This window comes from Cydia amplana, chromosome 19, assembly GCF_948474715.1.
Source record: "Cydia amplana chromosome 19, ilCydAmpl1.1, whole genome shotgun sequence".
Lineage (NCBI taxonomy): Eukaryota > Metazoa > Arthropoda > Insecta > Lepidoptera > Tortricidae > Cydia > Cydia amplana.
This window is the reverse complement of record NC_086087.1, coordinates 14,429,645-14,441,840: the sequence shown is the minus strand read 5'-3', so window position 1 is coordinate 14,441,840 and position 12,196 is coordinate 14,429,645. Positions and strand designations below refer to the sequence as shown.

Below are 12,196 nucleotides of genomic sequence, written 5' to 3'. Positions count from 1 at the left end.
TGTGATCTTATTTGAGAATAATAATAATATATAATAAATAAATAGAATAAATAAAATAAAATAAAAAATAAAAATAAAAAAGCCCTTATTTCTAGTCATTGGAAAATAAATAAATAAATAGAATACCTCCGCTAAACGTATGTATCGTGTTACCGGGCGTCGGTAACATAGTGAGGTGAGTTTTCACTTCTATCGGCACTCCCGGAGTGCAACCGTTGTTGCTTGTTTTACTTGGCTCACTGTTTACATGTATGTTTTCACAAATGGGTTCATGATGAAATATTTTCGAACTTATTTTCGAACCATTTCAAATCGCATCGTAAAAATTAGAAACGGAACGTTAACGTACAACTGAAGCCGACCTATATAAATGGTCATTACAGACCTCACTGACTTTCCACCATGAAACCAGTTTGCCTCTTCTTATTGTTCGTGACCGCGGTGCTCGCGGCCAAGAGATACAACCCCAACGGCGCTGAAGTTATCGACTTGAACAACTCTTTACAACTGTTCGAAGATTTCATCAAAAAATACAACAGGCATTACAAATGTGGGTTGGACAAGTGGATACATTATCTGGCTTTTTATAAAAACCTGGTGAATATTAATAGATGGAATGCAAAAGTGCCCGCTGGCGGTGGCCAGTTTTGGATCACTCAATTTACTGACAATACCGAAGCGGAGAGGAAACGTTCATTGGGTTTTGAGAAAGACTGATAGAAGACAGTAAAAGACAGCACGTGGAAGGTAGAATGTGTAGAATGTTACGAATATTTTCTGCATATTTATGAAATAAAGATATTTAAAATTATGATATCCTCGTACATTCTTTATTTACTTTATTAGCTTTTTTTCTGACGATTAATAACTATTTATAACTATAAATAAGTAATAGAACAAAAAAATAAATTCATTATCTACCCTATTCAATACTAACCACTTTTTTACACAAAAAAATACACAAATTTGTTGTCTTACTTGTTATTTAAAATAAACTTGGCCTTATTATTCCATTCAAGTTTTGAATGGTTCTAATATGTAGTAACTTTGATTAAATATTATCAATACACCATTTCTAATCCGTAAAATCATAGTGACATTGGTATACCAAATAAAATTACTGTATAAAAGCATTCGCCTCATACCGCCCTGACTTTTCACCATGAAAACATTTTACCTTTTATTACTAGTGACAATTGTCGCGGCTAAAAAGAATCCTAACGGTACAGAAGACATAGATTTAAACAAAGCTCCACAACTGTTCGAAGAGTTCATCAAGAAATACAACAGGCATTACAAATGTCCTTACGACAGTTGGATACGCTACAGGGCCTTTTATGAATCCCTGATAGAAATAAATAAGAGGAACGCGGGACAGCCCGCGGGGGGCGCCATCTATGACATCGACGCTTTCGCTGACTACACTAAAGCGGAGATCGATAAAATGATTAATGGTTTCCATTTTAATAAAAGTGGTTGAAAAAACAGAAAGCACGCAGCAAAAAGCAATAGTTTTTAATATAGACAGTGTTTGTATTTTCGACAATTTATTATGCGTATCATTCTAATTTCAATGTAATCAAGTAACTTCCTTTAATATTTTACGATTGTGTCGTATTTTAAGTATGAAATAAAGTTATTTTGCGTGTGCGCTTTTGTTATTATTTAAAACCATATGTTCCTAGGGCGATTTGTTCGGGACGCCCTGAAAGTGGGGACTGACAGGAATAAAATAGTAGTTTGTACAAATTTCGAGGAAATTTCAGGGGCGTGCCGGCAGGGCTGGCAGTTTGTATGGCAGATGCAGGACTTTATTACTAAGTCTATGAGGGCCGTAATAGATGATTTTACTTTATGAAATAGAGCTTAAAAAGCTATTTTATGTTGTCTACGCATGACTTAAAGTCGAACTTTACGACCATGAGAAGTGAAAAAGCTGGGTCTCTATTGTTTGCCAAATAGTTTTAAGCCATAATGTACTGTTTGCCCCCATTTTCGTTAGTCATAATTCATTTGGTTCAGAAACGCGTCACTTTTCAAGATTGCCATAAAACAAACCTAACCTATCTATAGGATAACCTAACGAAAATCCTGAAATGTTAACGGTGTCAGTTTTATGACTAATGATAATATGACAAACAATACATTATGACTTAAAATTTTATGGGAAACAACGGGACCCCGAAAAGCTATATGCAGCCGATCACGTAATAAGTATAGATACTGAACCGGATTGCATAATCGATACTGAACCAAAATCTACTTCTATTGGCTAAGCCAGGGGTCACAATGCGCGTCTCGTGAGCATGCGGTACGGCTTTTTGAAGGTACGACAGAGTTTGTAGACCACTGAAAACAACAATTGCGACTCTTTGAGATAGCCTAAAACTGGTGCTTTATTTGAGTTTGTCTCTTCTCAAATGGTTGGCGATGCCTGATGTAAGCAGTAAAAGCTTGTGCAGTTATTTATTCATTTCGATGTTTCACTATACCTAATGATTTATATATTTATTAATTTTAAAGTAACCATATTCTGAGCTTAACCCGTAAAGTCAGCTTAACCAAAAAGAATTTGGACAAAAGCATTAAGTGTAGATGTGTCCTTTTGTAGGAAACAACGCTTGTCCACAACGGTGCGCGCAACAACCACATATCGATGCGGACACGCCCGACTCCAGCTCCCCCATCGCCAGGGCCAAGCTCCGGCAGAACACCGCGAGAGCTGGCGAGAACCAGGTAACACCACCTTATTATAGTTTGTAGCTTTCTAATAGACCCCGAAGGCTAATCCTATTGTCTATTGTTAAGAAAAACCGCTCGTGCCACGTGCCACAACCACCTGCATAAAAAATCGGTACTTCGGTTACCGAGTGCCGGCGAGTCGAACGCTACAGAACCAGTCTAAAATGTGTCATCGAGATGCGTAACAAAGGCGCGTTATCGGAGAGCGCACCTACACTGGTTTTTTGAGCGTTGGACTAGCCCGCGCTCAGGTGCCAAATAGAATAATTAGGACCCTTTTTTGCAGGTAAGTAGCACGTGCGGTTTTACTGAACAATAGACAATAGGATTAGCCTTCGGGGTCTATTAGAAAGCTACAAACTATACAAAAGGCATAAGGTCCACCGATGGACATATAAGAGTGTTGCTGTTTGTACCTTAAAAATAAAGTGCTGAAGTGCGAAGCAGAATAGACCTTCCACCGCTTAGAAGTCGTTAAAAATCTTTAACCCCATTTTGTCCCTCTTGGAGACTCATTTCTAAAAATCTTTTCTTAGGAACTTGTACAGCATGTGACGATTCTGTTTCAAATTTCAATGTGGTTTAGCTATTTGTCAGTATTTTTATAACGCGACTGTGTTATACGGGTGAATCAACTTTTTCTTGTCACTCGTTGCCATGGTTACGTTCCCCAGGGTCACTCTTTAAAACCTGATTTTTAGGCATTTAAATTCTCCAAACACGCTTTTTTGTGACACTTATAAACCCTTTCCACAGAAGAAGGTGGTGGACAATGTCTTCTAACAAACTACTATTGTCTCTTGGCTGACCGGACAGAATAACAACAAAAAATAGTTGATCCACCCATATATTTATAGTTCGTTTTTTTTAGCATTAAAAAGAAGGTAAACGATCTTGACATGTCTTTTAAATGAATAACGCTTTTTTTAAATCAGTAACTATTCCTTATGAAAGCAGAAGAATATATAGAATATAAATGACCGTATTAGATTTATAATTGTTACATATTTGCCATTATTTATTTTTAAAACGTGTTTTTCAATAAAAAGACACGTCAAGATTGTTCACCTTATTTCTAATGCTAAAAAAACGAACTATAGATGTATGACTTTGATTTGACTTTGCAATATTATTATTTATTCTGACATTATATTAACTAGGGTGCCCTAGCATTATATACATTTTGACCGCTTTATACTCTGCAAGAGATAATTTTTTGACATAGGTAGTTTATATTTTGACATACATAGGTAAATTTTTGACATTGTATTTAGTATGTTTATTATGCTCTGACATTATCTGACATTTCATTTTACTGTATTTAACTTTTACTTTTAATTTTTATTATGATTATTTGATTGTTTTTTATTTTTTACTTATTTCTTAATTGTTTTAATGTATTATTGTTTACAATCTGACGATCTTTTTGTGAATTCATGTTATTTGGAAACATTGTGACATTGTTAAATACCATGTAATTTCCAATAAGAAATAAATAAATCTATCTATCTATCTGTACCCAGGAATCGTGTGAAGGCTCGCTGACGCGGCTGGACTTCAGTCTGCTGCGTCAGCTGCGCGGCCGACGCGGCGCGCAGCTCGCCATCGACTGGGACCCCACCGCATTGCATCTGCGGTACCAGTCTACCAGAGAAAAGGTATACCTACTATTTAATTAAAAACCGGCCAAGTGCGAGTCGGACTCGCGCACGGAGGGTTCCGCACCATCAACAAAAAATAGAGCAAAACAAGCAAAAAAGAGGTCACCCATCCAAGTACTGACCCCGCCCGACGTTGCTTAACTTCGGTCAAAAATCACGTTTGTTGTATGGGAGCCCCACTTAAATCTTTATTTTATTCTGTTTTTAGTATTTGTTGTTATAGCGGCAACAGAAATACATCATCTGTGAAAATTTCAACTGTCTAGCTATCACGGTTCGTGAGATACAGCCTGGTGACAGACGGACGGACGGACGGACGGACAGCGGAGTCTTAGTAATAGGGTCCCGTTTTTTACCCTTTGGGTACGGAACCTTAAAAAGGAGACCTTGTCATTAAAATCGATAAAATATAGGTACAAATATTTGGGAAAACTGATACTTTATATAAGATTTTTTCGATCCTTTGCCGAGAGTTGTGGCGGTATTTTCATTATCCTTCCAAGTCCAGTAATTACGGCGACAAAACCCGTTGTCTAGATTTTTTAACGTGGGTAATATTAAAAATTAAGGCTTTATATTATACCACTGGGATCGGAACTTGCAGATGTGAAAAATGCAAATAGATTTCCAAGTGAACTGAAAGTCGATGAAGTTATTTTTTTTATTTATATCGCAGGCTTGGGTGATCCACCCATCAGTGTCCGAAAGCAGCGCCCTAGCGGCCCGACCCGTGGACCTAGCCTCCTGTCTCCGAGCCTTCACCTCTCAAGAGCGCCTAGAACAACGCTACCACTGTGCGAGATGTAGGGCCGCCCAACCCGCCACCAAAGTGCTGCAGATATGGCGACTGCCTCCTATACTGGTGAGTTTTATTGTCTGTATGTCAGCTGCTTTGCCCCAGACCAGAATACCATAGGACATTACACTTTGCAAATATCCATGATAAACTAGGCGAGCTGTCTCAGTATTAGTAAATTATCTAATTCTGCTATCGGCGCAAGGAGCTGATTTATGTGCTAATTGTGGGTCTATTGTTTCCCAAAAGTTTTAAGTCATAATGTGTCGTTTGCCCGCATTTTCGTTGTCATAATTTTTGGATCAGAAACGCGTCACTTTTCAGGATTGCCATAAAACAAACCTATCCTAACCTATCTCTAGGATAACCTTACGAAAATCCTGAAATTTAATGGTTTCAGTTTTATGACTAATGATAATACGACAAACAATACATTATGACTTAAAGCTTTATGGGAAACAAAAGGAACGCCGCTAATTTGTGTGTGTTATCGAGTACGGATACTATGCATTTGGTGTTTGATAAATTCAGTAGTAGATACAACAATCGGCGTCTCATCGACATGTCACGAACTTTCGTAGACCGTATATAATACCAGTGTTAATTTTTCAGGTTATTCACTTGAAGCGATTCCAGTACGTGAACAACAAATGGATCAAGTCACAGAAGGTGGTCAACTTCCCGTTCCAGGACTTCGATCCATCGCCATACCTCGCATCAGTACCACAGGAGACCATCGCAAGGCACATGGAAATTAATAACATCTACAGGTACCTTTTCCTCTCTTGTGAATCTATTACTACCGGCAGTTACTAAAATGCCACTTTACGGTGACCTGAATGTCCGTCAAAATGTCTATTCTCATCACTACATAGTATAAAACAAAGTCGCTTCCCTCTGTCTGTCTGTCCATATGTATGCTAAGATCTTTAAAACTACGCAACGGATTTTGATGCGGTTTGTTTTAAATAGATAGAGTGATTTAAGAGGAAAGTTTATGTATAATTTGTTAAACCGTGCGAAGCCGGGGCGGGTCGCTAGTTTGAGTATATTCCTGGATTTGTAATTTGATTCTAGTGGGGCATTCCATGAGCTATCCCGTACAAACGCAATTTATTTCGTAAATTAATATTACCTACATATTTTTCAACTTTATATAACTGTTTTATGATTATTTTACTGAGCATTTTTCACATCCATTGTGACAGTAAAAACTCCGATACCGGTCTGCAAATCTACAGAAAATTCGCGTTTTTACAGTCGCCATTAGATATATCGGAGTGGTCAAGGTGTTCAAATATGTGAACACACATTCTAACGCCCTGAAAATAAAGGGGTGTTCAGATATTTGTGAGCGCCTTAGCCGCTCTGATATGTACGGCAACTGTACTGAACGAGGGTAGACAATTTCGCGGGACTAATGGTGTAATATGGCGATTAGCCAGTTTCAATGTTTAGCAGTAACGCTTTGGTTTACTGCGACATAAACGCATATTGCTTGTGTCAGCGCAACCTAACGTGTATAAAACAATAGGCATTTAGAGAATAAACGTTCAGAATGTTCTTATACTAGCACACATAAGGTGTTTAACTTCCACTAACTCCTCACCCGACTCTGCTCGTCAATATACTTGCCATAGAAGAAACATATAATATCTGAATGGTAAATTACTCGCACTGTTATGGTACGGGATACATGCGCAATATACCTAAAATAAAATAAGTTAAGTTAATGTACATATATGCTTTTAGTTTAAGGATAATCATATTGTGGGCCCTTACAGGGTGTCATGTACCTACCGCTTTATACTTGTAACACCTTACTGTATTATGAACATGGCTACAATGAAATAAAGAATAAAGAATAAATCATGTGTTCAGGCGGAGATCGTCAATGTTCGTGGACGTGGAAGACACCATCTCGGAAAGCGAGAGCGAGACAGAGAGCGAAGTTGAAGAGCCTCAACCCGCCACGCCAACGGCCAAGAGCAAAGACCCGCACAAACTCAGGTACGATTCAATAAAACTTTGTTTACCAATATATTTTGATAAGAAAATAACCGACTTCACAAGTTTAGAATTAATTATGATGCCATCAAAGTTCCACTTCATCAAATGATTTTATCCGGGAGATTTTATCGCGGGTTGCTATAAAAATACTGATATCATTTATTTATTAAATAGTATTTGAAAAGTTGTCTTAATTTTCTGTTGTTATTCCTTCGTCTTCGTCCTATCGTCAGATTCTGTGTAAATGATGGGAACAACTGCAATTGTACACTATTTAACAAAAAAATAGTTTTCCAAATAGATTCAGCCGTCTTTGAGAAATTGGAGAATGTATACAAGATACAAGTTACACAACTTAAAACGCAGGTTACCTGACCTTTCTAAAGTGGGAAAAGATAATACTATCGGCAGTCAATACATAATGTCAGTAATGATTTCTTGTTTAGAGTGAAAATCAACAAGCGGCGAGAGTCGTGCGAAGTCCGCCGGCGAGAGCGGCTGGAGTCCACGAGCCTCCTGGCCACGCCCGTCACCGACGACAACCTGCTGGACTACCACCAGCACCTCCTCTCCGAGAACCAGGACCCCTTCCAGCTCAAGTACCGGCTCTATGCCGTCGTGGTGAGTATTACTGGCCACGCCCGTCACCGACGACAACCTGCTGGACTACCACCAGCACCTCCTCTCCGAGAACCAGGACCCCTTCCAGCTCAAGTACCGGCTCTATGCCGTCGTGGTGAGTATTACTGGCCACGCCCGTCACCGACGACAACCTGCTGGACTACCACCAGCACCTCCTCTCCGAGAACCAGGACCCCTTCCAGCTCAAGTACCGGCTCTATGCCGTCGTGGTGAGTATTACTGGCCACGCCCGTCACCGACGACAACCTGCTGGACTACCACCAGCACCTCCTCTCCGAGAACCAGGACCCCTTCCAGCTCAAGTACCGGCTCTATGCCGTCGTGGTGAGTATTACTGGCCACGCCCGTCACCGACGACAACCTGCTGGACTACCACCAGCACCTCCTCTCCGAGAACCAGGACCCCTTCCAGCTCAAGTACCGGCTCTATGCCGTCGTGGTGAGTATTACTGGCCACGCCCGTCACCGACGACAACCTGCTGGACTACCACCAGCACCTCCTCTCCGAGAACCAGGACCCCTTCCAGCTCAAGTACCGGCTCTATGCCGTCGTGGTGAGTATTACTGGCCACGCCCGTCACCGACGACAACCTGCTGGACTACCACCAGCACCTCCTCTCCGAGAACCAGGACCCCTTCCAGCTCAAGTACCGGCTCTATGCCGTCGTGGTGAGTATTACTGGCCACGCCCGTCACCGACGACAACCTGCTGGACTACCACCAGCACCTCCTCTCCGAGAACCAGGACCCCTTCCAGCTCAAGTACCGGCTCTATGCCGTCGTGGTGAGTATTACTGGCCACGCCCGTCACCGACGACAACCTGCTGGACTACCACCAGCACCTCCTCTCCGAGAACCAGGACCCCTTCCAGCTCAAGTACCGGCTCTATGCCGTCGTGGTGAGTATTACTGGCCACGCCCGTCACCGACGACAACCTGCTGGACTACCACCAGCACCTCCTCTCCGAGAACCAGGACCCCTTCCAGCTCAAGTACCGGCTCTATGCCGTCGTGGTGAGTATTACTGGCCACGCCCGTCACCGACGACAACCTGCTGGACTACCACCAGCACCTCCTCTCCGAGAACCAGGACCCCTTCCAGCTCAAGTACCGGCTCTATGCCGTCGTGGTGAGTATTACTGGCCACGCCCGTCACCGACGACAACCTGCTGGACTACCACCAGCACCTCCTCTCCGAGAACCAGGACCCCTTCCAGCTCAAGTACCGGCTCTATGCCGTCGTGGTGAGTATTACTGGCCACGCCCGTCACCGACGACAACCTGCTGGACTACCACCAGCACCTCCTCTCCGAGAACCAGGACCCCTTCCAGCTCAAGTACCGGCTCTATGCCGTCGTGGTGAGTATTACTGGCCACGCCCGTCACCGACGACAACCTGCTGGACTACCACCAGCACCTCCTCTCCGAGAACCAGGACCCCTTCCAGCTCAAGTACCGGCTCTATGCCGTCGTGGTGAGTATTACTGGCCACGCCCGTCACCGACGACAACCTGCTGGACTACCACCAGCACCTCCTCTCCGAGAACCAGGACCCCTTCCAGCTCAAGTACCGGCTCTATGCCGTCGTGGTGAGTATTACTGGCCACGCCCGTCACCGACGACAACCTGCTGGACTACCACCAGCACCTCCTCTCCGAGAACCAGGACCCCTTCCAGCTCAAGTACCGGCTCTATGCCGTCGTGGTGAGTATTACTGGCCACGCCCGTCACCGACGACAACCTGCTGGACTACCACCAGCACCTCCTCTCCGAGAACCAGGACCCCTTCCAGCTCAAGTACCGGCTCTATGCCGTCGTGGTGAGTATTACTGGCCACGCCCGTCACCGACGACAACCTGCTGGACTACCACCAGCACCTCCTCTCCGAGAACCAGGACCCCTTCCAGCTCAAGTACCGGCTCTATGCCGTCGTGGTGAGTATTACTGGCCACGCCCGTCACCGACGACAACCTGCTGGACTACCACCAGCACCTCCTCTCCGAGAACCAGGACCCCTTCCAGCTCAAGTACCGGCTCTATGCCGTCGTGGTGAGTATTACTGGCCACGCCCGTCACCGACGACAACCTGCTGGACTACCACCAGCACCTCCTCTCCGAGAACCAGGACCCCTTCCAGCTCAAGTACCGGCTCTATGCCGTCGTGGTGAGTATTACTGGCCACGCCCGTCACCGACGACAACCTGCTGGACTACCACCAGCACCTCCTCTCCGAGAACCAGGACCCCTTCCAGCTCAAGTACCGGCTCTATGCCGTCGTGGTGAGTATTACTGGCCACGCCCGTCACCGACGACAACCTGCTGGACTACCACCAGCACCTCCTCTCCGAGAACCAGGACCCCTTCCAGCTCAAGTACCGGCTCTATGCCGTCGTGGTGAGTATTACTGGCCACGCCCGTCACCGACGACAACCTGCTGGACTACCACCAGCACCTCCTCTCCGAGAACCAGGACCCCTTCCAGCTCAAGTACCGGCTCTATGCCGTCGTGGTGAGTATTACTGGCCACGCCCGTCACCGACGACAACCTGCTGGACTACCACCAGCACCTCCTCTCCGAGAACCAGGACCCCTTCCAGCTCAAGTACCGGCTCTATGCCGTCGTGGTGAGTATTACTGGCCACGCCCGTCACCGACGACAACCTGCTGGACTACCACCAGCACCTCCTCTCCGAGAACCAGGACCCCTTCCAGCTCAAGTACCGGCTCTATGCCGTCGTGGTGAGTATTACTGGCCACGCCCGTCACCGACGACAACCTGCTGGACTACCACCAGCACCTCCTCTCCGAGAACCAGGACCCCTTCCAGCTCAAGTACCGGCTCTATGCCGTCGTGGTGAGTATTACTGGCCACGCCCGTCACCGACGACAACCTGCTGGACTACCACCAGCACCTCCTCTCCGAGAACCAGGACCCCTTCCAGCTCAAGTACCGGCTCTATGCCGTCGTGGTGAGTATTACTGGCCACGCCCGTCACCGACGACAACCTGCTGGACTACCACCAGCACCTCCTCTCCGAGAACCAGGACCCCTTCCAGCTCAAGTACCGGCTCTATGCCGTCGTGGTGAGTATTACTGGCCACGCCCGTCACCGACGACAACCTGCTGGACTACCACCAGCACCTCCTCTCCGAGAACCAGGACCCCTTCCAGCTCAAGTACCGGCTCTATGCCGTCGTGGTGAGTATTACTGGCCACGCCCGTCACCGACGACAACCTGCTGGACTACCACCAGCACCTCCTCTCCGAGAACCAGGACCCCTTCCAGCTCAAGTACCGGCTCTATGCCGTCGTGGTGAGTATTACTGGCCACGCCCGTCACCGACGACAACCTGCTGGACTACCACCAGCACCTCCTCTCCGAGAACCAGGACCCCTTCCAGCTCAAGTACCGGCTCTATGCCGTCGTGGTGAGTATTACTGGCCACGCCCGTCACCGACGACAACCTGCTGGACTACCACCAGCACCTCCTCTCCGAGAACCAGGACCCCTTCCAGCTCAAGTACCGGCTCTATGCCGTCGTGGTGAGTATTACTGGCCACGCCCGTCACCGACGACAACCTGCTGGACTACCACCAGCACCTCCTCTCCGAGAACCAGGACCCCTTCCAGCTCAAGTACCGGCTCTATGCCGTCGTGGTGAGTATTACTGGCCACGCCCGTCACCGACGACAACCTGCTGGACTACCACCAGCACCTCCTCTCCGAGAACCAGGACCCCTTCCAGCTCAAGTACCGGCTCTATGCCGTCGTGGTGAGTATTACTGGCCACGCCCGTCACCGACGACAACCTGCTGGACTACCACCAGCACCTCCTCTCCGAGAACCAGGACCCCTTCCAGCTCAAGTACCGGCTCTATGCCGTCGTGGTGAGTATTACTGGCCACGCCCGTCACCGACGACAACCTGCTGGACTACCACCAGCACCTCCTCTCCGAGAACCAGGACCCCTTCCAGCTCAAGTACCGGCTCTATGCCGTCGTGGTGAGTATTACTGGCCACGCCCGTCACCGACGACAACCTGCTGGACTACCACCAGCACCTCCTCTCCGAGAACCAGGACCCCTTCCAGCTCAAGTACCGGCTCTATGCCGTCGTGGTGAGTATTACTGGCCACGCCCGTCACCGACGACAACCTGCTGGACTACCACCAGCACCTCCTCTCCGAGAACCAGGACCCCTTCCAGCTCAAGTACCGGCTCTATGCCGTCGTGGTGAGTATTACTGGCCACGCCCGTCACCGACGACAACCTGCTGGACTACCACCAGCACCTCCTCTCCGAGAACCAGGACCCCTTCCAGCTCAAGTACCGGCTCTATGCCGT

The 12,196-nt window shown here is 46.3% G+C and overlaps 1 protein-coding gene across 1 annotated transcript in view; it reads left to right on the top strand.

Annotated features, from left to right (window-relative positions):
• Positions 1–12,196, top strand: part of LOC134657191 (ubiquitin carboxyl-terminal hydrolase 32) — an 86,762-nt gene that overhangs the window by 57,960 nt on the left and 16,606 nt on the right. The window contains exons 25-30 of the mRNA XM_063512744.1: positions 2,612–2,736; positions 4,266–4,400; positions 5,080–5,265; positions 5,812–5,969; positions 7,081–7,209; positions 7,656–7,830. Coding sequence (XP_063368814.1) covers positions 2,612–2,736; positions 4,266–4,400; positions 5,080–5,265; positions 5,812–5,969; positions 7,081–7,209; positions 7,656–7,830 — 908 coding nt within the window. The remainder of the gene's footprint in view (positions 1–2,611; positions 2,737–4,265; positions 4,401–5,079; positions 5,266–5,811; positions 5,970–7,080; positions 7,210–7,655; positions 7,831–12,196) is intronic.